The sequence below is a fragment of the Acomys russatus genome, chromosome 25 (genome assembly GCF_903995435.1).
Source record: "Acomys russatus chromosome 25, mAcoRus1.1, whole genome shotgun sequence".
NCBI lineage: Eukaryota > Metazoa > Chordata > Mammalia > Rodentia > Muridae > Acomys > Acomys russatus.
Genome location: NC_067161.1, coordinates 14,598,712 through 14,625,685, shown reverse-complemented (window position 1 = coordinate 14,625,685; position 26,974 = coordinate 14,598,712). Strand labels below are relative to the sequence as shown.

General features: G+C 46.9%; 1 protein-coding gene across 2 annotated transcripts; it reads left to right on the top strand.

Moving 5' to 3' along the window:
• Atp6v0e1 (ATPase H+ transporting V0 subunit e1) lies at positions 1 to 26,974 on the top strand. Of its 2 annotated transcripts, XM_051167393.1 has the most exons (4): positions 11 to 184; positions 6,328 to 6,375; positions 20,743 to 20,872; positions 26,432 to 26,905. In XM_051167393.1, the coding sequence occupies exons 1-3, from the start codon at positions 81 to 83 to the stop codon at positions 20,834 to 20,836; spliced, it is 246 nt and encodes an 81-aa protein (XP_051023350.1). In that variant the 5' UTR covers positions 11 to 80; the 3' UTR covers positions 20,837 to 20,872; positions 26,432 to 26,905. The 2 variants fall into 2 exon arrangements, with proteins under 2 accessions (XP_051023351.1, XP_051023350.1); XM_051167394.1 differs by lacking the exon at positions 20,743 to 20,872 and having other exon boundaries at positions 1 to 184; positions 26,432 to 26,974.

Here is a 26,974-nt window from a genome sequence, read left to right as displayed (position 1 = left end):
CGGTCACGTGAGCCGCTGTTGACACTTCCGGGTGGGACCAGAGTGGGGAGGCGGACAGGTTAGGCTGCAGGGGACCAGGCATGGCGTACCACGGCCTCACTGTGCCTTTGATCGTGATGAGCGTGTTTTGGGGCTTCGTGGGCCTCCTCGTGCCCTGGTTTATCCCCAAGGGTCCTAACCGGGGGTAAGTGCGCCAGGCCCGAGGCGGTGGGACCGCGGCGGGAGGATCACGGAGGGAAGGAAGGCTCGCGCCTGGAGGACTAAGGCAGGAGGGTGAGGCGGGATGGACCACAGAAGGGAGGACCGCGTGCGCTCCCGGGAGCCTGTCGGTGTCCCTGGCTGGAGCGTGAGGTCACCTCTGGCAGCCCCTCCCGGAAGTGAATATTAGGGAATGCTTTTTGTCTTGATAGACTGAAGGCGTGCACATCCACTGAGGAGTTAGGGTGCCTCCCGAACCACTCTCACTGCTTTGTTCCTGTCTTTGACGCACTGGAGGCTTTTTGCCCAAACTTCAAAGAAAGGGATCTGAGAGAACAGAAAGCGCCCTCTCTGTCCTCGATGCTGTCGCAGTTGCGGACTCTGACAAGCTTGCTGCATAGTGTTGAGCTCAGCCTTTGCGTCTGGGGGCCCAACCCAGGAGGGGGTGAGCCTGAGCTAAGCGAGGTTAAATCACTCAGAGCCGAAGGTACTGTTTAGAAACCTCTGCGTCATACCTTGCAGGGCGCTCCTGCCCTTGCTTGTATTTACAGTGGTTGGCCAAGATAGATTTGCATTACCCCACCCAAGGTTTTGCTAAATACCGCTTTCTCTGTTTGGAAACAAACTTTTGTATTACAGTGTAAAACAGACCTCTTTAGAGGAGCCTGGAACACCCTCTTTCTTGTTCCTCTTTAATTTTAGTAATTTTTTCCATCTCAACTCAATATCATGTGGAGGTGACACTTGTAGTGAAGGCATAGTTTGTCAGAAACGTCTCTTGCTTTAAGTAGTGGCTCCATAGTGCTTAGATCCAGGGTGCTTTGTAGAGCAGACAGTGTGTATTGAGTGGGCATTTTGATTAGAGGAAGTTTACTCTGTTTTGTGAAATTGGCCTTTATTACTTTCTGGAATGTACTGACTTTAGCCTAACATGGCACTTTTTAGGACTTACTTATTTACTATGTGTCTGGGTGTTTGGCTGCATGTATGTCAGGGCACCATGCCTACAAAGGGCTTTGGATCCCTTGGAATTGGAGTTACAAATGGTTAAGAGCTGCCATGTGGGTGCTGGGACTTGAACTCAGATCTTCAGGAAAAGCAAGTGCTCTCTTAACCAAAGAGCCATCTCTCCACTTTTTAAAGGGAAATGATAGGTGGATTTCTGTCATTTGCAAGATCAAATCCCAGCTCTCGGTACCAGTTCTGCAGGATCTTCTTCAGTTGATAGTAGTTGCTGTGGTATCAGAATTCCGGAGTTATTAATTTGTATTAACTGAAATCATTTAAACCTCTTTTTTCCCCCCTCTTGAAGTTAAAGACAACAGAATGCTTCTGGTGTGTTTATACCAACCCTGCTTCATTCCACCACTGTCTGTCTTTCTGCCCTTCAACCCTGGGGAGGCCCTCATTAACATGTGAGTGAGGACCATTCCTTTCCCCACCTTGGCGTCAGGTCCACTCCTGTTATGCAGAGTAATGCAGCCCTGTTGCTTCCAGCCAGGCTCTCTGACCTGCAGTGACATCGCATCCAGGGCAGTCACAGCCTCCACTGCAGTCGTCATGCTCCCTGCTCTTGGCAGGACTGAGCAGGTCTTGAAATGGTGCTTCCTGGGAGGTACAGGCTTACCTTTTGGGAAATGTAGCTCCAAGGTGATTGAGCTCTGTGACCTTGGAAGATTCAGGTAGCTTCTTACTGTTCTTTTTTTTTTTTTTTTAAACTGAAACATGGACATTTTAAGAATTATTAACACCAGGTAAAAATTTTGCAAGAACTGGCTTGCTTAATGAACTCTGATATTCTCTCTCTCCCTGCCCCCTCCTCCCCCACCCCGTGTGTGTGTGTGTGTGTGTGTGTGTGTGTGTGTGTGTGTGTGTGTGTGTGTGTGTGTGTTTTGCTGAAGAATGAACGTAGAGCCTCCTATCTTCTGGGTTTTTTTGTTTTGTTTTGTTTTGTTTTTTGAGACAGGGTCTCTCTGTGTAGCCTTGGCTGGCCTGGACTCACTTTGTAGACCAGGCTGGCCTCGAACTCACAGTGATCCACCTGCCTTTGCCTCCTGAGTGTTGGGATTACAGGCGTGCGCCACCATGCCTGGCTCTGAGCCTCCTAGCTTCTTGACAAGCACTCCCACCTGCAGCTGTATCTCCCGCCACCATGCTGCATTGGATAGTTAATTTCTGATTTGAGGGATTAGAACACTTCCATTCAGGAAACAAGGAACTGAGTACGAAGGGAGTGAAACACGAGGACTTCCGTGTTGACTTCTTTCCTTGAGAGACTCTTGCACAGTGTTTTGAAGAGGGCATGGTTAGGGGGTCATCAGGACCTCAGGAGACAGCAATAAGTTGGCTGGAGGAAGAGAAAAAAAAATAAGGCCCCCTCTGAATGTGTGTGTAGCCGGGCACTAGCCCCTTGCTCTTCTTTGGATTTTTCCTGCAGTGGGACATGGGCAAGCTAAAATGCAGCCTGTGCCTGCTGCCACCTGTCCTCATCACGCCTGTCCTTCTTATTTCCCTCTATTCTCTTAGGACTCCACAGATTTGTTAAAAGCATCAAGCTTTCCATAGTGCCTTCTTTACCAGATGTGGAGGGGCACACAGGGAACAGTGGACTAGGGGTTATGTCAGCTCCAGGGGTTGTTTGGTTGTTGGTTTGTTTGTTTGTTTTTTGTTTTCATAAGCAGTTTGGAGCATGTAGAATGTAGGAAGTCACAAAGGAACGGCTGGCTAGCTGGTGACCTCACTGGGTAAAGGTGCTTGCTGCCATGTCTGACCACCCCACAGATTGTTCTCTGATCTCCCCCTGCATACCATGGCTTATTAAGAACATTTAGTACTCTTCTAGAGGGCCTGAGTTCAATTCCCAGGACCCATATGAGGTGGCTCAAAAGTACTTGTAACTCCAGCTGTAGGGAATCCAACTCCCTCTTCTGGCCTCTGTGGCTGCCTAAACTTAAAAATGTAAAATAATTCTTTTTTTTTTTTTTTTCCTTTTCTTTTTGATATAGGGTTTCTCTGAAGCCTTGGTTGTCCTGGAACTCACTTTGTAGACCAGGCTGGCCTCGAACTCAGAGATCCACCTGCCTCTGCCTCCTGAATGCTGCCACTAAAGGCATGCAGCACCACTGCTCAGCTTAATATAAATCTTTTTTTAAAAGGTCACATCCCAAAGCCATATGTCATAATAGATTTATACATGTTCGCCATATGAATGCATGTGCATGTGTGTACAGAGATGCATAAAGTTTTGCTAAGACATTTGAAAATAAATTGCCACTTATGACTCTCCAGTCCTGCATGCTTCTGTGCAGCGCATACAGCTCATTTTAAGGGGAGCATTTTCTATGGCAGCTAATAGTAAGTGTGTAATACAAAGGGTCCTCGCCTGTTTCTGCTCTCTGAGATGTCTTTTGGGGAAGGGAGAAGACCAAAGAGATTCTAAGCTAGACTCAGGGACAGGAGAAGATGAACAAAAACTTGGAAATGAGACCCAGACACATGTGTTAGGAGGAGGGTGTGGTGGTAAAGGCACTTGTCTCCAGGAGTAAAGGGTTGAGAAGGAAGAGCTGGGAAGCTGGCCTTCCATCTGTCCATCTTTATGTAGCCTAGGATAACTTCACACTTGCCATCCTCCTGCTTTGGCCTTGCAAGTGCTAGAATTACTGGTGTGTATGGCCCCAGCCAGCTGGGTGAAGGGCTTGCATCACAGGTCAGGCAATCCAAACACCCTTGCCTCCATAGGCATCTGCACCCGGGTGCACTTCCTGTCCCACACGCAAATAATACAACAAAATGCATCTGAAATGTGACCAGCACCTGCTATCCGCGCTGTGCAAAGCCTGTCCCACCTGTACGGAACCCCACCTTCTATACAGTCACACTCCTGATCAGTCTGCCTTCTCTTTTCTTTTCATTTTGTTTTTTTGTTTGTTTGTTTGTTTGTTTGTTTTCGAGACAGGGTTTCTCTGTGTAGCCTTGGCTGGCCTGGGCTCACTTTGTAGACCAGGCTGTCCTCGAACTCACAGCGATCCACCTGCCTCTGCCTCCTGAGTGCTGGGATTAAAGGCGTGCACCGCCACGCCCGGCCTCAGTCTGCCTTTTTGCTTTGTCTCTTTCCCGAGCCTGTTTCAGTACAGGGAAGAGATCCTGGTAGAGCCAGATTTTGCCACTTTTCTTCAGATCCCTCCTGATAATGTTTTGGGCAGAGGCCTTGCTAAGGCTGTGAGATACACCTGTTTGACCTCACCTCCTGCCTGCCAAGCTAGCCTGGCTTGTCTGTTTCAGCCACTCAGGTCTCCTCCCTGCTGAACCTCCAAGCTTTCTCTCAGCTCATGCCTGAGCTTGCTGTCCCACCACTGGGAGAGTTCAGTCAAGTCTGCAGTCAGACTGCATCCCTTGCCAAGGCCTCATCACACTTTAACACTGCCTCAGCCCCAGCACATCTGTCTTCCTTCCGTGCTTTATTTTCTTAGGTCAGGGGCTGCTGATCCCTCAACACGCTAATGATCGTTTTTCTCTGTCTGTTGTCATCTTGTGTGTTGTCTGTTCTCCCTTCTTCCCCAGCCTGTAAACTTACCAGGGAAGGACAGGATAGATTTTTTTTTTTTTTGCTATTAGATGTGTATGGCTGTTCTGTCTGCATGATGTCTCTACACTACATACGTGTAGTGCCCAGAGATGCCAGAAGAGGGCATTAGATCTCCTAGAACTGGAGTTACAGATAGTTAGCTACTATGTGAGTGCCAGGAATCAAATCTGTGTCCTCTGGAAGAGCAGCCAGTGCTATTAGCCCCTGAGCCATCTCTCCAGTTACCAGGGTAAACATTTTAAATCAGTTTAATTATTTGCCTTTTCTCTAGATCTCGATGCACTCAGGGTACTAAGGTAGATCTGTGGGATGAAGGCACATACCCATAGCCTAAGCACAGGAAATGCATGCCCAGAACTTCTACTGGCTTAGTAAATATAAGCAGGCATTCTGACGTTTGCTTTGTTTTACTTCCGGGGTGTTACAATCACCCCTGTGGGAAATAGCCTCTACTGAAGGGTGTAATGAAAGGATGTTTCTGAAAGATTAATTGGAATGATTGTAGAGAGAATAAAAGGACTGCAAGGAAGTTTTGAACCTGCCTGAGTAGTTAACCAAACCAAACCAGACCAGACCAGAGCACGTGTGGGCAAGCAAAGGAAGTGGGCAGGAGATGACAGCGTTAAGAGTATATTGGTTAGGGAAAGTGAGGGTGCTTACGAGGAGTGCTGTGTGTGGATTGGACCCTAGGATTCCCCGTGCTTGCCCTGCCGAGCCATATCCTTGCCTTAGGGACAAAGATCAGAAGGGAGTCCTTGGAGAGAGGATGGTGGATTCTGTGTGTTTCTTAATTTAAAAATTTTAAAAGAATTATATTATTATCTTTAAATTTTGCATGTGCATGTGTGTTTACATGTGTGTATGTGCACATACTTGTGGGTACCCAGAGAGGCTGGAGGCACCAGATCCCCTGGAGCTGGAGTTAAGGGCAGTTGTGAGTGCTGGGAACTGAACTCGGGTCCTTTGTAAGAGCAGGATGCACTGAACATGCGGTCTGTTTTCAAAATGCTGAAATTCAGCTGATCAGAGACCCAACTTTAACTTTTATTTTTAAATGATTTATTTATTTATTATGTATACAATGCTCTGTCTGCATGTATGCCTACATGACAGAAGAGGGCATTAGATCACATTACAGATGGTTGTGAGCCACCATGTGGCTGCTGGGAATTGAACTCAGGACCTCTGGAAAAGCAGTCAGTGCTCTTAACCTCTGAGCCATCTCTCAGAAATGGGGAGAGGTCCAGCTAGTCTTAGCAGTGTTAATTCATTGCCAAGAAAACTGTCAAATATGGTTGTCTTGTCAAAACGAATTGTCAGAACAGGCTTCTCAGTTTCCCATCAGACTGTGGCAGGAGCATACTCAGTCAAACACGGATGTTTGTTGGGTTCTTATACTTGTCCTCAGCCCCCTTGGGCCCCTGGGGCACCCAGCAGCGTGTAGGATGTTTGTGTAAGGTATGCATTCTTGCAGTCCCAGATAATGCCAAGGTCTGCATGTTCACCCATGTCTAATAAAAGTGCCTTCTTTCTTTCTCTTTTAGAGTTATTATCACCATGTTGGTGACCTGTTCAGTTTGCTGCTATCTCTTGTAAGTATCTTGTCTCTTGTACACAGCTGTTCTTAAAAGCAGTTATTATTCTTGGTATTTATAATGTGTTAATTGGTTCATTGGCACTTATGTTTGTTTAGTATCAACAGATAGTGCCCTCAAATTGAATATGCCCAGAACCTCACGTTTGCAAGTACTCAGTGTGTTGGATAAGAGTTGGCAGATGGGATTTTAAATGTAATTTGCTGAAAATCTAAAGCTTACAATTGTCTGGAACTTATAATTATACTACTTTATACATTACTATTGTTAAGTATTAAAGTCTACTCATTTCACTTACATATCTCACAGGAATATAATGTCTTTTTTTTGTTTTGTTTTGTTTTGTTTTTTCAAGACAGGGTTTCTCTGTGTAACAACCCACTTTATAGACCAGACTGGCCTGGAACTCACAGAGATCTGCTTGCCTCTGCCTCCAGAGTGCTGGATTAAAGGTGTACACTACCCACCCAGCCTGTAATTTATTTTTAAAGTTAAAAACATTTTTGGAGGGCTGGAGAGATGGCTCAGAGGTTAAGAGCACTGGCTGCTCTTTCAAAGGTTCTAAGTCCAATATGGTGGCTCATAACCATCTATAATGAGGTCTGATGTGCAGGCTCACATGTGCAAGCAGAATACTGTATGGAAAATAAATAAATCTTTTTAAAAAAGAGCTTTTAAAAATTTTTTTTTGAGAATAGGGTTTGTAGTCCTTGTTGTCCTGGACTTGCTATATAAACCAGGCTGGCCTTGAACTCACAGAAAGCTGCTTGCCTCTGCCTCCTGAGTGCTGGGATTAAAGGTGTATTTCACCATGCCTGACTTAAAAGCATTTTTTAAATTATTATCCCTTATTTTACACATGCAGGTGCTTTGTCTGCATGTATGTCTGTGTACCATGTGAGTGCAGTGCCCAGAGGCCAGAGAAGGGCTTCACGTATTCTGGGACAGGGCTACCGATGTCTTTAAGCCTTTGTGTAGGTGCTGGGACTCAAACCTGGGTCCTAAGAGCAGCAAATGCTCCAGGTTTTGTTTTGTTTGTTTGAGACAAGGTCTCTGTGTAACCTTGACTATCCTAGAACTCGCTGTGTAGACCAGGCTGGCCTTGAACTCAGAGATCTACCTGCCTCTGCATCCCAAGTGCTAGGATTAAAGTTGTGGGCTACTGCCACCCTGCTAAAATATGAAGTAGGGCTTTTTTTCTCCTTTTTTCCCCCCAGCAAGTGCTCTTATCTGCTCAACTATCTCTCTTTCTAACCTGCTCCTTTTAATTTTTTTGAGGTGTGGTAATGAGACTGAACTCAGGGCCTTGCAAACACTGAGCCCCATCCCTAAATAAAGTTGTTCTTTCATTTTTGTTTTATACATATTATTATTATATAATTATTAAATGAATAATAATCAGGTAGAGTAAGGGTAGTTTTTAAAAAATCATTATAAGCCGTATCAGAGTATAATAAATTACGTCTGCCTGAGGGGATTGTACTGAAACCATTGAATACAAGCTGACTTTGTAGCAGGCGTGATTGCCCATGCTTTTAATCCTAGCACTCAGGGAGGCAGAGGCTGGTGGATCTCTGTGAGTTTGAACCCAGCCTGGTCTACAAAGCAAATCCAGGCCAGCTAGGGTTACACAGAGAAACCTTGTCTCCGGGCAGGGTGTGTGTGTGTGTGTGTGTGTGTGTGTGTGTGTGTGTGTGTGTGTGACTTTGAATGTGTAGGATATACCCTCCCCTCAGCACTCACACTCACTTGGATGCCGTTCTTCAGTCAGCATGAATATAGAAATGGCAGAACGACGTTGAACTATTTAAAGATGTTTCCCACAGCCGTCCACACTCTACTCTCCCCTTTCCTATAGAACACAGCCTAGTTGCAGAGGGAAAAAAAAAACAAAACTGAGTTTTAATCAGCTCTTGGAGCAAGTCATTACCACAGAGTGCTTGAAGGGTCTGATTCTTCTTTGTTCAACAGCTGGAGCGTAGGGCACATATCAGGGAAGTTACCCCTTAGGGTCTCCTTGCTGGTCTTCTTTCTTGTCAAGATCTCATGCTGTAGCCTAGATAGCCTAGAACTACAGGCTGTCTTCACATTCACAGTGATCCTCCTGCCTCAGCCCCTCTGTTTTATCAACTTGACACCCAGTCTAGAATACCCTGGCTACAGAGTGTCAGTGAGGAATCGTCTGGGTTGAGTGGGCTGATGAGCACGCCAATGGGAGCGTCTCGGGTTAATTGAGGTGAGAAGTTCCGCCCTGGTTGTGGGCTGCACGTTCCCTGGGCTTGGGTCCTAGACTGTGTGCTAGTGGAGAGGGTGAGCTGTCTACAGAAGCGCATAGGCACCTGTTCTCCCTGCTCCTGACTAGCCAGCACTAGCTGCCTTCAGTCTCCACGCCTTCACTCCCTGCTCTAGGCCTAAGCTAAATCAAGCCCTTTCTTTTCTAAGTTGCTTTTGTCAGGATATTTTATCCAGAAATGAAACTAGGGCGCTTCCAAATGCTGGGCTACAGGCCTGAGGCACCGTGTCCAGCCGGAGTGTAGAACCAGTCAGCCTCCTCTCACGGAGGCTTCTCTCTCCCTGCAATACTGCCGAGGTGGTGGTGGGGGTGAAGAGGGGGTTGGCCATGAGCAGGGAACAGCAATTCCAATCCATCCTGAGATGAAAGCCTGGGACCCTCTATGCCTCTGTCCCCACGACTGCCTAGTGCTCTGGGATTCAGCACTAAGGCTGAGGTGAACGTAAATGAGGAGAGCTTACTGCAAGGGCGCTTGGCTCTCTGCACACCCTTCAATGACTCCCAAGCAAGGGTTTAGGTTTCTACAAAACATTCTGCAGGTGCTAACTGGTCTCATGGAGTCTAGCTGCGCCAACACTAAGCTTGATGGTGAAACTGGCTGAAGTTTACTCTTTCCACTTTTCTGTTTGTTTTGGCTAGAGAGTAAAGGCTTTTTCAGCTGATGGCTTAGTTTCTGTAGTGGAAATCTGACAAACACCAAGTGGAACGGTATTCTTACAGTAAATAGCTGAAGGAGATGGAGCAAATTCATGTGTCATCAACGAACTTTATTTTATTTGAGACAGGGTCTCCTGGTATCCCTATCTGGCTTGGCATTTACCATGTAGACCAGGCTAGCCTCAACTTACAGAGCTTCACCTGCCTCTTCCTCCCAAGCACTAGGATTAAAAGTTCATGCCCAAAACCAGGCACGGTGGCACACCCCTGTAATCCCAGCAGCACTTGGGAGAGAGAGATAGAGACAGGCAGATCTCTGTGACTTTGAAGCCAGCCTGGTCTACAAAGCAAGTCCAACACAGCCAAAGGCTGTCTTAAAAAAAAAAAAATGCCCAGTCTGATTTTGACTTTCTAAACATACTGTATTTGCTCTCTGTTTTCCCACCTTCAAAAATTACCAACTCACAGGTAATTTTCATCTCCTCACATTATTTGTACCTCGGATTATTTTGAGGCAAATCTAGATTATCCTTTGTCTCAGAGATAACCACCAATTCAGACATAATCACAATATGTCACCACGTTCCAAATTAATGCCTTTATGTTTGCTTGTTTGTTTGTTTTTCAAGACAGGCTTTGTCTTGTAGTCCTGGCTGTCCTGGACTTGCTTTGTAGACCAGGCTGGCCTCAAACTCACAGAGATCCACCTGCTTCTCCCTCCCGAGAATTGGGATTAAAGGAGTGTGCCACCATGCCTGGCCAAGTTAACACCTTTATATCACTGAGTATACTATTGCATTTCACTTCCCTGATTGTCTTACTGATTTATAGTTTGCACGAATAACTGAGCCACATAAGCACGGCACCTTGTAGTTGATGGATGTGTTCTTGAAGAGGTGCTGCTTTGGCACTTCTGTTGACATCCTGGGGTAAAAGCCAGGGGCACTGATAACATCCTGGGGTAAAAGCCAGGGACACTGATAAGTAAACATTTGCTCTCCCTCGCTCCTGTGAATAAGTTTGTTCTCCAGAACAGTGGTACCAGCCTTAAGAAACCCTGACCTCAAAGAAGGGCTAGAGAGAAAAAGAGAGAAGTGGGTGGAGCCAAACCTGAGCAGTGCCAATGTTGATATGTGGTAGTCTTCTCTCTTCCGTGGGCCTTTGCTTGCCAGAGTTCCAGTCACTCAAGATCAACTTAACTGCAATCCAAAGATATTAGTGCTGGTCTTGAGTCCCTCAAAGAGATCATACAACTTTCACTGGTGTGTTCTGTCTTGCTGAACTCTTCTGTACGTGCCTTATGACTTCGTGTTCCCATAGGTGTTATGTGCATAGGGAACTGTGTGGTTAAGGTTGCTTATCTGTGATCCAGGGTCTACTGGAAGTCTCAGAACAGGACCCACATAAGTGAGGTGGGATTACTGTTTAGATGGAAGTGTGGCTAAGAACAGCCTTGCAGAGCAGCCTCTGCATCAGGAGGCCGCACTGGGAAAGCCGAAAAACAAGCTGCGTGCTTCCTAGAGAAGTCCCTTTGCACAACCGTCCGAAGGTAGCACAGGGGAAGCAAAGATGTCTCTGACCTCATTGCCCAAAAGTAGGCAGCTTCCTGCTTGAGAGAGTGTGGAGGAATTGGGGGAGGAACCAGTATCACCTGGAAGCAGTGGAAACTACCAGAAGAGAGATGTGACTGAGGACAGGCAAGAAAAGAGAGTTACAGAGGCCATGGGGTATGGATTTAGAAGAGAGGGGTGAGAGGACTTGGAGCAGTCTGGGCTGGGGCTTGGGGGTGGTTTTGTTTCTGCAGGCCTAGAGTCCTTGCTAGGGCCTACGCATGTGCTGAGCTCACTCCCCACTCATGATGGATGAATCTGGGAGGTTTGGATTTCTTGCAGAGTTGGGGTAAACAATGGTAGCAGACCCACCGACCTTTCTTTTCTTGTTTAATGCTAGGGATTGAATCCAGAGCCTTACACACTCCACAAATCACATGCATTCTCAGCATCTGTACCATTTCCTTGTTGCTTCTGATTGTTGTTTTTTTTTTTAGGATGTATTTATTTGGTTATTATTATGTAACAGTGTTCTGCCTGCATGTACACCTGCAGGCCAGAAGAGGGCATCAGATCACATTATAGGTGGTTGTGAGCCACCATGTGGTTGCTGGAAGCGCAGTTGGTGCTCTTACCTTTGAGCCATCTCTCCAGCCCTGCTTCTGTTTTTTTGAGGGAGAGTCTCAGTAGGTAGCCCAGGCTGGCCGTGAACTCCTGTCCCTCCAGCCTCTGCCTGATTACAGGCATGCACCACCACTGTATGCTTTGCCAATTTTTGAGAACTTCCTTGCTTCATTAAATAGTTTTTCTGGCTTTTATATTCAAAATAGCATTGCTATGTATGTATGAGTTTCTCTCCTGACTTCCTTTTTTGTCGCTTTCTCTTTCTTTTCCTTTTCTTCTAGGGACAGGGTCTCACTGTGTAGCCTTGGCTGGCCTGGAACTCAGTCTGAAGCCAGTCAATGCTGAGGGTCTTTTCCTTTTAGTTTAATTTAGTTTTGGTTTGTTAAGACAAGTCTGATTAACATAGTCCAAGCTGGTCTTGAACTTACAACTTCAGCCTTATCCCAAGTATTAGGATTGCAGGTACTTAGCTCTGTGTACTCAGCAGTCTTCTATCTTGTAAATGTCTTTCACGTATATAAACTTAATACAGTTATTAACACTGCTAACTTTAGGCTATTTTATTGTATTGACTATTTCATCAAATTTTTGTTCCTCTATTCTTTTCCTCTGGTGTGTGTGTGTGTATGTGTGTGTGTGTGTGTGTGTGTGTGTGTGTGTGTGTATTTATTTATTTTTGGCTTTTTTGAGACAGGGTTTCTCTGTGTAGTCTTGGCTGTCTTAGAACTCACTCTGACTCCAAGTGTGGTAGCTCGCTCATGTAATCCCAGCACTTTCTTTTTTGGGTTTTTTGTTTTTTGGTTGGTTGGTTGGTTTTTTTTGTTTTGTTTTGTTTTTCTTTTCATTTTTCTTTTTTTCAAGACAGAGTTTCTCTGTGTAACAGCCCTGGCATCTTGGAACTTGCTCTGTAGACCAGGCTGGCCTTGAACTCAGAGAAATCCTCCTGCCTCTGCCTCCTGAGTGTTGGGATTAAAGGCATGTGCCACCACCACCCAATGATTTTTAAATTTCTTTAAGACCATTTTATTCACACTTTTTACATTTAAATTTTTTTTCAAATTTTTAATTTAATTTAATTTTGCGTTGGTTTTCTGCCTCCATGTATGTCTGTGTATGGGTGTCAAATCCCCTGGGCCTAAAATTACAGACAGTTGTTAGCTGCCACGTGGGTACTGGGATTTGATCCCGGATCCTTTGGAAGAGTAGCCAGTGCTATTAACCACTGACCCATCTCTCCAGCCCCTAATTTAAAAAATTTAAGTGTGTGTGTTTGTGTGTGTGTGTGTGTGTGTGTGTGTGTGTGTGTGTGTGTTTATGCATATGAGTGTATTGCCTGTGGAGGCCAGAAGAGGGCATTGGATCCCCTGGAGCTGGAGTTTCAGGAGTTTATAAGCCAATCATTCAGTGTGGTTTCTGGGAATTGACTTTGGGTCCTCTGGAGCAGCAACAAGTACTTTTAACAGCCAAGCTATCTCAGTAATACACACACACACACACGCACACACAGAGACACACACACGCACATGCACAGATACATATATGTACCTTTTCTTAACATGTGTTTAATTTATTTATTTGAGATGGGGCAGGCATGTGGAATGCAGAAGACAGTCCTCAGGGGTCAGTTTGTTGCTTCCACCTTGTGAGTCATGGGAAATCAAACTCGCATTATCAGCAACAGTTGCTTGGCAGCAAGCAACTCCAACCCCAGCCGTCTCACCAGTCCCTCTGTCTGATTAATTCATGATTAAAAAGAAAAGGCTTTGGGGCTCCAGCTTTCTTGAGTGATATTTGTGGTTTCTCAAGACTCTGCTCTGGGAGGCTCTGGGCTTTGTATGTGTGTCTCAGGCTGGTGAGGTCTGCCAGGGGAAGCCCAGGCTTGTGTGGTTTGGTGGCTGTCTACATCTCAGCCATGTTGGTGGCTGTCTACCCCTCAGCGTGGAGAGCCTGGACCCTCGTCACTCCCCTCCCTCCATAGTTGCCATCATTTCATTCTCCATCTGAGAATCGCTTAATTTTTCTCATAGGGACATTTATTTATAGGGGTCGAGAGACCGTGGTGTCTGGCCTAGCATGTTGTCATTGCTTTATGAAGGCATATGTTAGACTCTTTCCCTTTACAGTATGGCAGATAAGGGGGCTATTAAGGCTGAGATTGTGCCCCAGTGGTATGGCGAGGCCCCGGTTTTCAATCCCTAGCACACACAAAGGGCTCATCGGGACTTTGGTTGGAAGGCCTAGTTTGGAAAATGAGTTGTCGCCTAGAAGTCCTGCGGGAAGAAAAGGAAGAGATTTCAAGTTTAAAACTGGCAAAATGAGGGCGTATTCCTGTGGTGGCAAAGGGGCCACAGTGGTAAGGCTGGCAGCCAGATAATAGAAAACATGTTTGCATCTTCTCATCTGGAGCTTGAGCTTCTCTGCCAAGCCCGCAGGCTGTGCCAGAATTTAGTTCTCTGTGGTAAGAAGACTGAAGTCCCTATTTCCTCACTGTCTGTTAGTTAGCCACCGCCCCACCCCTGAGGCCACTCACATTCCATTCGGCCCTCCATCTTGAAGGCCAGCAGCAGCATCTCCTTTGTGTATAATTCCTTTCACCCTTTAAATTTTTTCCACACTTATTTATTTAGTGTGGGGGTCAGAGGACAGCTTATAGGGGTTGTTTCTGGTGGGCCTGTGCGTGTCAAACTCAGGCTGTCAAGCTTGGCAGCGAGCACCTTTACCTCCTGAGCTATCTTCTTTTTTTTTTTCTTCTTCTTCTTCTTGGTCTTTTGTGACAGGGTTTCTCTGAGTAGCCGTGGCTGTCCAGCCTTAAACTCACAGAGACCCACCTGCCTGTCTCCCCAAGCACTGACACTGCCATTGTCCGCCATCACGGTTGGCTCCCAACCCTTCTTAATGGCTCCTGTTCACCCTTTAGTAGTTTATAAAGTTGAACCTAAGTGAAAGAACATTTGTCCTGCATGCAAAAAGCTGGGGTTCCATCCCCAGCACCAGGGGAAACAGGTTTGAAGGAGGAAGAATGGCCAAGAAAGAAAAACTTTAGATGGGATTCAGACATCACTTGGGCTCAGCCTCTGAGGGAGCAGCCCCATTGATCATGCCAGGCCTGAGCCGGTTTAGAGCCATGGGGCAGTGGATGCTCTGGGGCAGGCAGGAGGGCAGGGCACCCCAGGCCAGTCTCTGGAGCATGTTCTCTGCCAAATGCTCTGGTTCCATGTTGCAAAAGCTGCAGAAAAGTTACTGCCAGGCCAAGGACTTCCAGATCAGAGAGCCCACCGGAGCTTCTCACAGTGTTCTCACACCCACCCAGTGGCCTCCTGCCTGCGTCTACAGTGCGCCCTCAGCTCTGTCTTCAGAGAGAACAAAAACTCAAGCTCATTTTAAGGGTCAGTATGGGAACACCATAGTGTGTCCTTGCCACATACCGGAGGGCAGTGAGTTCATAACCCAGGCAGTTGCTTGTTCATTCATGTCTTTGACAGGCAGGCCTGTTCCTTTTTAGAGGTCACCTACCCAGTTACTTCAGGTCCACCCAAGAACATACATCTACCTGTCTTTGAGCCTGCTGTATGGCATACTGCCTACAGAGGCGTCTGTCACATGCACTGTGTAGGGTGTATGTGTTAGAGGGAACCTGGGAAATCTGGGGGTGGGGGTGAGGGTGGGGGAGCATGAGCAGGAGTAGAGGTGAAAATGACACAGTGCTACATACTTTGAAAAACTCCAAATCTTTTGTGTCTCCTGTGGCTTCTGCACAATTTTAGCTGCCTTTCAAATAAAGAAAAGCAAGGATGCCGAGCGTGGTTATGCACGCCATTAATCCCAGCACTCGGGAGGCAGAGGCAGGTGGATCTATGTAAGTTCGAGGCCAGTCTGGTCTGCAGAGCAAGTCCAGGACAGCCAAGGCTACACAGTGAAACCCTGTTTCGGAAAAAAAACTAAAAACAAAACAAAAAAGAAAGAAAAAAAAAAAAGAAAAGAAAAGAAAAGAAAAAAGGAACATGCAGTGTTTTGAAGTTCTGTTTGCCAACCGCAAGAGCCCCTATTATCACTTTAATTCCTAATGCTCTGCAGCAAGTATTTTGGCTCCATTTTTACAAAAAAACAAGCTTGGGTTGTAAGGTCCCTTGCCTAGAGCCATTCCACCAGCATTTTGTATGCTCAGTGTTATAAACCTAACTTTGTCTAGTACCAAATCTCCTTATTTTCTAGAAGGTTCAATGTAGCTTCCCTGTCTTTCAATGTGTTTGTGTCATTTGATTGGCGAGAGGGTTTAATGTCATGGTGAAGGGAGCCAGGGCAAGGCTTGCCCTGTGTCTGCTGCTACACAGGGTGCCCACTGACAGAGGTCACCCGTGTCAGGGTGAGGAGGATAGTGGGTGGAGGAGCCATCCCTGGCTGGCTTTCCCCATTCCAACAAGGAAGTTGAGAAGGTCCCACCTGTGTCTCACCAGGAACTAGGCCACACCCATGTTCCCTGTTCTCCCTTCTGCACACAGAACAAAAGTACTAAGCAGGATTTGAGAGCTGGGCCGGCTTCTGTGCAGAGCAGTGCACTCTGCTTGGGAAAGTCTCTGACCATGCTGGAGGTCACTGGCCTGACTCCTTTGCCATCTCCGGTGGCTCAGGCCCTTCAGCCTGCATCTTGGCATCCTCAGAGCCCAACATGGCCACAGCCCCTGAGCGTGACTGTGGAACAGGTGGGGCACCGTTAGACAGCTGAGCTACACAGTAAGTTCAAAAATAGCCTGGATAACTTACCAAGATTTTATCTTTAAAAAAAAAAAATAGTAGTAGTGATAAAAATCTGGGAATGTGGGCAGGGTGGTGGCAGCGGGCAGCAGGCAGCAGGGGCGGCGGCAGTGAAGCACGCCTTGATCCCAGACTTGGGAAGCAGAAGCAGGTGGATCTCCGTGAGTTTGAGGCCAACCTGGACTACAGAGGGAGTTCCAGGATAGCCAGGGCTACACAGAGAAACCCTGTCTCAAAAAAACAAAAATCAACCCAAAACGGACAAACAAAAACCTCCAACAAAACAAAAAAACCAAACCAAAACAACAAACAAAAAAACACTCTGGGAATGTACCTCAGGGCTAGCGTGCTTGCCTGTCATCTGTAGGCCCTATTTTCAATGCAGTAAACCCCTCCCCTCAAAAGAGAGGAGCAGTGGGTTTGCCCTGGGTCCACTCCAGTCCTACAGTTCCCCTAGCTGCTCCTGGGCCACCGCTGTCGCCCAGATGCCTCTCAGTTGATGGTTATTAGGCCTTTGGGCTGTGGAACCATGTGGAACAGTTTGGGCAGGCGGAAGAGTACAGTCCGTTCCTTCTGGTTACACAACAAGTCAAGGATCCGCCAGAGCTCAAGCCCTTCCTCCTCTGCTCCCATCAGCTCAGCGGCAGCTCTTCCTCGCACTGTTCCGTGTGTTCCTCGGCTTCAAAGGGAAAGACTTTAAGTCTGGGTAGTCAGAAGGGCAGGCACTGAGTCCATTCAGCTGGTTAAGGGAGGGGACATTCCTCTAAAACATCAAATGAAATAGCCTACAAGTTCTCCGGGCATTTTCCTAATGAGTTTTGCTCTGTGGTGTGTGTTGGGATGGGGGTTGAGATTTTTTTTTTTTTCTGTTTTCTTGATTTGAAACATTGAAAATAGTGTCAAGTAGCTCAGTGTCTGAGTCCTTGCTTACCATGCACAAGGCCATGGGCTCTGTCTATCTTTCAAACTGAAAAACAAACAAACAAACAAAGTATCCCATCCCTAAAAGCTGACCGGATGCTGATAGAAGGTGACTTAGTTTTTACTCAGGAGGATCCCTTGATTCTATGACTTTGAAACTAGTGTGATATTCCCTCATCCCTCGTGCAAATGCAGGACAGGGAGGGCGTTTTAAACTCTGGAAGCTTCCAAAGACTGACCCGAGAGTGCAGAGTGGTCTTCATTCGCCCTTGCTTCTGATATTTATTCTTTTACCATGGGTAGGCACCAAAGGCTGGATTCTCACGTCTGTCGTTCACAAACAATTTAGACCCAGCTAAACTCACATCTTCACTTACAGCACGTCAAAGGCCAGCCTTCAGCAGCAGTGTTAGTTGGGCCTATAGTTTCTGGTCATCTACTGCCTGCTTCTGCCACTTAGAATTGTGAACATCCACAAGTCACTTTTCCTGCCTCTGTCTCAGGCTTCTTAACTCTGTGAGTTAAGATGGTGACAACATCCGCAGGAGGCAGGCATGGCTACCCGCCTCCTCCTGCAGGTGCCTGAAGAGTTCTTTCTGAGACCTCCACTCACTCATAGTCAGGCTCTTGTAAAGAATTTTAGGATGAGCCCATATGAGGAAAAATTGGTGTTTATTAAGAAACAGGTTTTAACATAGATCTAAGCATGGGCGTTGAGAGCGAGAGGCAAGAGACAGAACAAAGCCAACTTATGGCTGCCAGGGTGTTTGGAGAGCAGCCTGGAGGACAGCCTGTGGTCCCAGCAGCTGGGCAGTCATTCGTGCCTACATAAAGGAGTTTAAGGCCTTGTTTAATGATTGTGCCTTAACAGTGGCTATATATGTGATATTGGTAGCATCTTAGGTGCCCCTTTTAAAGGATTAGTAACTGTAGTAAATGAGACTAGATGGGTCACGAGGGTAGGAGTGGCTCTAGGTACAGGAAAGTTAAGACGTTTGTTTTGACTATAAACAAACCTCATAATCTTGTTGGAGAGAGCTACAGGAAGTCACAGATTACAGCTAAGAAAGGGCTAAGATCAAAGGCAAAGGTCGAACATACTTTGCCCTTCAGCATAGTTAATTTCTATTTTAATGTCCTTATTTGAAATATCTCCTTAAGGAATATTGTCTCCATGTAGGCAGTCTTCACAGCAAATTTTGTTAATTGTATGATGAGCCTTTGCCTTCCCACAGTGCTTTAATTTTCCCATTCTGTCTTGTCAGAAAAGCTCCTACATGTATAGGCTATGCAGTTGAGGTTGAGAGTACTGTACACCGCCTGGGAAGGGTGTGTGTGTGTGTGTGTCTGTGTGTGTGTGTGTGTGTGTGTGCACGTCTGCCTAATTTCCTACCTACCTGTCTGTGTATGTGTGTGTGCTTGCGCACACATGCATGTTTGTGTAGGTGTTACTGCAGAGACCAGAAGAGGGCATTGTATCTGGGTTTGAGGTCACAAGCAATGGTGGCCTGCCCAGTGTGGTGCTGGGAGGTGAGCTCAGATCCCTGGGAAGCACAGCCTTCACCCTTAACCATCGCTCCATCTGTCCAGCCTGGAGGTGATGTTTTTATTGCTTACTACACAGTCTTAGTGAGGAAAGGCGTCAGGGACAGTGTGGACTCTGATGTATCCTTTTAATTTGATGTTTCTAAGTGTTGCCAGTTAGCCCAGTCTCTTATGAAACACAGAACTGTTCCTGCAGGCAGCTTGCATCTCCTGCTGGGCTCGGGGAAACCCTGGGCTTGAGTGGAATTTTCCATGACTCTCTGGCTACAGAGCTTTTCTGCAGTGCAGTGTCTGCCTGTGTGTGTGTGTGTGTGTGTGTGTGTGTGTGTGTGTGTGTGTGTGTGTGTGTAGCCTTATTGAAGGGCTTGGTGTTGTGTTTATGTTTAATACCCTAGTTCTAAGGGCGATCACAGAATCTCCTCCGAATTAACTCTTTGTAAAGTGAGTCAGCTTGAGGTATCGGTTTTGGTTCCTTCTGTATCACATTTCTCATCGCAAAATGACCTTTTGTGGGCTGGGAAGAGGCACATACCTTGTGTCAGTGGGGACCAGCTTCTGACACTGTGCTGGCTGCTTCCCCGGCCGTCTCCATGGGTGATCAGAATCAGCCTTTTGGTCTCATGATTGGAAGGATTCCAAAAATGCCAGACAAAGGGAGACAACAAACCTGAAAATGGCCTACTTGGGTTCGGCAGGTCCCCTTCCTGGAGGGGGCTTAAAAAGAGACCAGGGTCAGCCGGGCATGGTGGCGCACGCCTTTAATCCCAGCACTCGGGAGGCAGAGGCAGGCGGCTCGCTGTGAGTTCAAGGCCAGCCTGGTCTACAAAGTGAGTCCAGGACAGCCAAGGCTACACAGAGAAACCCTATCTTGGGCGGCGGGGGCAGGGGAAAGGGAGAGACCAGGGCCATCTGCCTCCTTTCCTCAGAAAGCAACTACATGCAGGAGCTGAGTAACGCAGGCCTGTGCCACTGAAACATTCTTCAGCACCCTGCACCCCCACATTTTTCCCCGCCCCCACCCTCTACAGAGACCCTCTGAATAGGAACTAAAGACAGTGAGATTTTGGCTTTGTTCTGGTCTCCTCAGATAGTCTCTTCTGCCCTGGCTACCCTTTCAGGCCCATCTCCATGTCTTTCCCCTGCTTTTCTTCTCTCTATAGCAGTTACTGTCTGATATTATATAAGACCTCTGAGGAGACTGACATGTCATCTTCCCTGTGCTGCGAGGGCCTGGGACCTGGTAATTGTTCATTAAATATGTTCAGTAAGTGAAACAGAATGCTTGAGTAGCCAGACACCTGCAGGCTGCTTGTCTTTTTATTCCTTGCTTTTGGCCTTACTCTGGTTCTCAAATTTCACTGGGCCCATGAATTACCTCACCAGATAGAAAATGGCTTACACAGAACTTGTAAACGGCATAAGAGAAAAAGTAAGGCTAACTGCTGCTTTAGTTTCTGGGATAAAATGAGACGCTTGTACTTTGTGTGTCGTGCAGAGGCATGTATGGTTTAGATGCAGAAGTGAGTGCCTGCTTGGTTCTGTGTGGTAGGGCCCACAAAAGGCTTTGAATTGTTTCATCGTGATGGTGATTAGGAACCTTGTGGGCTGAAACCTTAAAATAGTGCCTTAATGTCTGCTGCACGCTGGAGATGACGAAAACCTGTTTCACCTGGACCTTGTGATGATGACCAATTGTGAGGCACTGCGCCCACTTGGTGGTAGAGATGCCATGAGTTTTGCAAAGCTCAGATCCGTGGCACTGTTGTGAAGTTACAGAGAAAAGGCAGAGACTCAGCGGTGATGGAGCCTCTCTGCTTTGTGGATCGTCTCAAATGAAGGCACAGTGCAGCCTGGCAAATGTTGTCTGGCCCGCTGTGTCCCGGGGCACAGCGAGCAGTGAAGCCTTGGTCAGAATGGAACACACTGAAGTTGAAGTAACGTGGCTTTCCATGGTGCATGGAAATGGTCGCACTCTAGCCAATTTCACCACTTTTTGCTCTTGTTCCTCCCCATGAATTTTAGTTGGCTGATTGCGATTCTGGCCCAGCTCAATCCACTCTTTGGACCACAGTTGAAAAATGAAACCATCTGGTATCTGAAGTACCACTGGCCTTGAGGATGAAGACACGCTCCACAGTGCCCAGGCGCTGAGGTGACTATGCCCGTGCCCTTCCGTGCGAACGCTGCCAGCCAGCCAGCTAGCGTGCTTGCCATGGCTCTTTCTCTCAGAACTTCATGGCCATTTTAAGACAGCAGAAGAACAGACAATAGCTTGAGATCATGGGCATATTTAGAACAAGCCGTCTCTTTGTGTGTGTCTTAGGGATTTATCCATAAGTTTCTTTTAAGTTCTGTGATCACCTTGCCTTTTTAAAATGCAATGTAGGACTGGAGAGGTGGTTCAGTGGGTAACAGCACTTGCTGCCAAACCTGAAGACCTGGGTTTGATACCTGGGACTGACCTGCTAAAAGAGATAACCAACTCCTACAAGTTGTCCTCCGATCTGTGTGCGTGTATGTGAGCGTGGCTTATGGAGTTAGGCTTCTACGGAGGCTTCTGACTCAGATTAGAGGTGAGTAGTATTCTTTTTTTTTTTTTGGTTTTTCGAGACAGGGTTTCTCTGTGTAGCCTTGGCTGTCCTGGACTCATTTTGTAGACCAGGCTGGCCTCGAACTCACAGTGATCCGCCTGCCTCTGCCTCCCGAGTGCTGGGATTAAAGGCATGCGCCACCACGCCCGGCTGTGAGTAGTATTCTTAGCCTTGTAACACTCAGCAGCTGGAAGCAGGGCCTAAAATATTTAAAATGAATACCTTAGACTGCTTCAGGAACAGGGAAACAGGCCCCTTTCAAAGGTTGGGAATGGTGGTGCATACCCATAATTCCAGCACTGGTTTCAGAGGCAGGAGGATGATAAGTTCAAAGCCAGCCTGGGCTACAGAGTGAGCCCTTGTCTGAAACAGCACAGAGTAGAGACGAAGCTCACCCCATGACTGCAGCTTTATTTTATTCTGAGACAAGATGATAGACAGTAGCAGGATGCGAAGGTTTGTTCACTGGCTGAGTGGCAGGACACTTGTCACCTGATTTGTTCCTTTCTCTGTTACTCTCTGTTAGTGTCAAGTGTTCAGGGCAGAAGTGAGCCATATTCTTCAGCCTGCTTTTAAAAAATATTTATTTATGTATTTATTTTATTTTTATATGTATGAATGTTTTGCCTGTATTTATGTATGCACTTCACATTCATGCAATGCCCGAGGAGGCCAGAAGAGGGCATCAGATCCCTTGGAAATGGTGTTGTGAGCTGCCTCGAGGGTGCTGGGAGCTGGACTCAGGTCCTCTGTGAAAGCAGCCAGTGCTCTTAAGAACTAAACCGTCGCTGGGCATGGTGGTGCACGCCTTTAATTCCAGCACTCAGGAGGCAGAGGCAGGCAGATCTCTGTGAGTTCGAGGCCAGCCTGAGTTCCAGGACAGCCAGGGCTACACAGAGAAATCCTGTCTCGAAAAACAAAACAAACAACAACAATAACTAAAAAGAACTAAGGCACGTCACCAGCCTCGGTGCACTTCTCGAGGCTCTTCGCCTAAAAGCTTTGAGCAGTTCTAGGCTGTGATGGGCTCAGCTTTTGTTGTTGCTTTAACCCGAAGGATCTAGTTTTAATAACAGCACACTCTTGAGATCTGATATAAGATGCATGCACATAGCTTCTGTCACCGAAGATCCCTGTGTCACAAAACCAGGAAAGTGAAGAATGAGAACATTAGGTCTGCAGGTTGGAAGCGGTTCTCCACCATGGCCTCAGGTCCGCCCAGGCTGCCCTGGAACCTCCTTCTTCTCACTCCTTTGCTCCTGCCCTGAAGCCTCCAGGCCTGCTGTTTTCATGGGTTTTGTTGGTTTTGTTTTGTTTTTGTTTTTGAGATAGCGTTTCTCTGTGTAGCCTTTCCTGTCCTGGACCTGCTTTGTGCACCAGGCCGGCCTGGAACACACAGAGATCCGCCTGCCTCTGCCTCCTGAGTGCTGGGATTAAAGCTCATTAGTGTGCTTAGCTCTTCTGCCTCCCACTGCTCTGCCATGTTCACTTCACTTAGAAGGGAGATGAGCGAGTACACTTGGCAGGACATGGTCCTGGCTTTACCTCAGCTCTCACCATCTGTTTTTTAAGTTTATTTATTTATTTACTCCATTGATGTTTTGCCTGGATGTTTGTCTGTGTGATCTTGGAGTTACAGACATTTGTGAGCTGCCATGCAGGTATTGGGAATTGAACCCAAGTCTTCTGGAAGAGTAGTCAGTGAACCTAACTGCTGAGCCATCTCTCCAGCCCCTCTCACCTTCTCTTAATACTTCAGATGTTTCAGGCCTTGGCCTACAAGTCCTGTGCTTGCATCTTGGCTACTGTTTCCTTTATTTGTTTGTTTGGTTTGGTTTGGACGTCTGTCAGTGTGCACTCATAGAAGATTCCCACAGAAACATGTGCATCTGTTGCCATGGTCACCCATACTTACAGTAGTTAGAATGAGGAACAGCCTGAAGGGTAGCCTGGGGTCCTGTGGATAAGAGTTTCTCTGTGTAACCCTGGCTATCCTGGACTCACTTTATAGACCAGGGTGACCTCAAACTCACAGAGACCTGAATGCTGGGATTACAAGTATGCTCCACCACGCAGGCTCCTGGCTACTGTTTCTAAGTGAGTTCTTTTGTCTCTAGGTGCATTTAGCTTTCTATTTTTTTTTTTAACCACTTTTGATACCTTGCCTTAAATGGTTAAATGCCAGTGCCGTCAACTGGCTTGCTTAGTCTAGAGGTTGAATAAGACTACCTTTGCATGTTATAATAAAGAATAGTTTGAAATTTTATCTAAAAGAAAGATTTAGAAACAAGAGTCAGACAGAAGACAGGTTCATTGTGGCCTTTTGTTGTTGTTTTGTTGGTTGGTTGGGTTTTTTGTGGGGTGAGGAAGAGTTCAAGACAGGGTTTCTCTGTGTAGCCCTGGCTGTCCTAGAACTCAATCTGTAGAGCAGTGTGCCGCCGCCACCCAGCTGGCCCTGCTATTTTTTTTTAAAGATTTATTTATTTATTATTATGTATACAGAGCTCTGTCTGCATGTACACCTGCAGGCCAGAGGAGGGTATCAGATCATATTATAGATGGTTGTGAGCCACCATGTGGTTGCTGGGAATTGAACTCAGGACCTCTGGAAGAGCAGTCAGTGCTCTTAACCGCTGAGCCATCTCTCCAGCCCTGGCCCTGGTATTTGGCCCTGGTATTTTTAAGCTGCCTTCTTCTTGGCCTCCCTCCCCATCACTGTGCTTATCTCTCAGTCACCTTAGTGACTCCTCTGTTTCACAAAACAACACTGTGAATTCTGGGTTGATTGTTGCAGCCCCATCCACAGCTAGTTATTTCCACATCATAGAGCGGATTCCATGCTTTCTAACTCATCCAACCAGAGATCCATGCCTTGTAGCACAGCACACGGCCGTAGTTCAACTGTCACCATTGAAGTCGAATAAAAAGCAGCCGCTCCTAGTAGTTTGTGTTTATTAAAAAGTAAAAGTCAGCCAGGCGTGGTGGTACACACCTTTAATCCCAGCACTCGGGAGGCAGAGGCAGGTGGATTGCTGTGAGTTCAAAGCCAGCCTGGTCTACAAAGTGAGTCCAAGACAGCCAAGGCTACACAGAGAGACCCTATCTTGAAAACAAAAAAAAGTGAGCCATTTTTCCCTGTTTGCAATTCTTTGTCAAAGAAGGTCCAGGGGTTAAGAGTACGTACTCTTCTTACAGAGGGCCCAAATTAAACCCAGCACCCATACTGGACCACTCACAGCCTCCTGCAACTCCAGTTCCAGGAGATCCAAGGCCCTTTTCTGGATTTTGAGGATGCTACTCACATGACTGCGCACGCGCGCGCGCGCGCGCGCGCACACACACACACACACACACACACACACACAATTAAAGATATAATAAATCTTTAAAATGTCCAAAGGGTAAATGTTAGTGTTCAGGTGGTCCCACTAGCCCTCCTTTCAGGATCTAGCAACTTCTGACATCATCACCTGCCTGCCACCCCAAGCTCTCTTACTTTCTTTCTCTTTCCCTTGGTCTCTCTCTCTCTCTCTGCCTCTCTCAGCCTCTTTCCCTCTCTGTCATGGCCACCCTCCTCTCGCCTCACTCCCTCCCACAATAAACCTCTTTATACCAAATCTGTTGTGGTGCCATATTAGTCATTATTATAGCAGTAAGGACGTCTGTCAGTGTGCACTCATAGAAGAGTCCCACAGAAACATGTGCATCTGTTGCCATGGTCACCCATACTTGGAGTAGTTAGAATGAAGAACAGCCTGAAGCGTAGCCTGGTGTCCTGTGGATAAGATATGGAGCTTGCTACTCAGGAGGCCAACAAAGGCAGAATGAGGGGTGCCCATTTTGGCAACCAGCTGTCCACCCTTAGAGGGAAGTGGAGAGCGCAGGAAGACGCTACATTTCAGCTCCTGTGTTAGTCAGCCTTGCTTCCTGATTTGGGTAAGACACACTGCTGTCCTTATAGTCATGACAGTGCTGACCTTGGCATTGGGACTTGCTCTAGAGTCTGCCCAAAGCTGTGTGATGAGCATGCCTTTTGGTCTTCTGAGTTTTAACTGAGCACCTACTACATCTTGCAAAGTATTGACCTGGTTACTCTGTGTTATGGGGAGGAGGGTGAGATAGAGTCTCTCTAGATTGCCCAGACTGACCACACACTCCCTGTCCTCCACCTTCGCATCCTAGGTGCTAGGACTGTGTGCACCATGCCCAGCTTGGATGAAATGTTTTTGATACTAACTATATCCCTAATCCTCCCTATGTTGTGTTGTTGTTGAGACAGCATTTCACCATGTAGCCCTGGCTGGCCTGGAACTATCTCTGTAGACTAGGCTGGCCTCAAACTCACAGAGCTCTGCCTGCCTCTGTTTCCCGAATGCTGGGATTAAAGGCACATGCCACTACCACCTGGTTCACCTTTTGCCTTGAGAGAGGATCTCACTGAGATGCTAAGGCTAGCCTTCGGATATTTTTCCTTTGTCTCTGGAGTGACTGGGGTTGCAGGCCTGCCTCTCCTCTGCTTTCTTCCATTCTTAAATTTTGTGTGCAAGGGTGTTTTGCTGCTTGTGTGCCATAGCCCTGGCTACTTTTGGTTCTTTCTCTGTCCCACCTCTTCCCTGACTCCATTTCCTAAATAAGTTTGGGTGGGTTTTTCTTTCTTTCTTTTTCTTTCTTTCTTTCTTTTTTTTTTTTTTTTTTAATTTCTTGAGACAGGGTCTCTCTGAGTTAGTCTTGGCTGTCCTGGACTTGCTTGGTAGACTAGGCTGGCCTCGAACTCACAGCGATCCGCCTGCCTCTGCCTCTGCCTCCCCTAGTGCTGGGATTAAAGGTGTGCGCCACCACGTCTGGCTTATGTTTGAGTGTTTTATCAGCATGTTTGACTGGGTGCCATGTGTGTGCACATGGCTAAAAGAGGGTATCAGGTCTCCTAGGACGGGAGTTAGAGATGGTTGTAAGCCTCGTGTGTGTATGTGTGCTGGGAATTGAACCCAAGTCCTCTAGAAGAGCAGCCAGTGCTAGTACATGCTGAGCCATCTCCCCAGCCCCCTTTCTACTCTTTTGCAGAAGGCTAAAGGACTCCGATGTTAGAGCCCGTAAGTTACTAGAGCTGTTTTGTCTTGCAGGTCACAGAGAGAATGCCTTCTAGGTGCAAAGTTACCTCCACTCACACCGCCTTCTTTGATAGCCTACTTCAGCCATTACCTGCCTTACACTTGAAGACCTTCCTCTGCATACAGTATTTTTTCCTTCGCCTTTTTTACACTTTGATGAATTATGTGCCTACTTAGCTGACTCCATGAGATGTCTGCACTCCGCTGAGAGAAAAGCTGCTACTCTGAGAGATCTGTTACTCTTGTCTTGGAGCCTGCGGCTTCGAAAATGGCTCTTGCCAGCTCAAACCTGAGAGCCATCGACATGTTTAAAACCTGCTGCCAGACAACTAAGCCTCCCTGGGACAGTTAGGAGTGCCCGCTCGAGAGAAGCTCCACCCCAGCAGATGTACACCAAGCTCTATTTTCAGGATGAATTTCTTACTTCTACATCTTTGGAATAAATTATTTTTCTTCTTTCTATGGAAATCTGGCTCCAGTGTTTAAAAAGCTCAATTTTCTAAGCTCCTCTGTCTCTAGATAATGCCTTTAAAAATGAGGTTGTTGTCTAACCTT

Bases quoted from the DNA above. Each gene is read 5' to 3' on its own strand.
- Atp6v0e1 (XM_051167394.1), top strand. From the start codon at position 81: ATGGCGTACCACGGCCTCACTGTGCCTTTGATCGTGATGAGCGTGTTT. The intron at 185-6,327 runs GTAAGTGCGCCA...TTTCTCTTTTAG, and splicing joins CCCAAGGGTCCTAACCGGGG to AGTTATTATCACCATGTTGG. The intron at 6,376-26,431 runs GTAAGTATCTTG...TTTGTCTTGCAG, and splicing joins TCAGTTTGCTGCTATCTCTT to GTCACAGAGAGAATGCCTTC.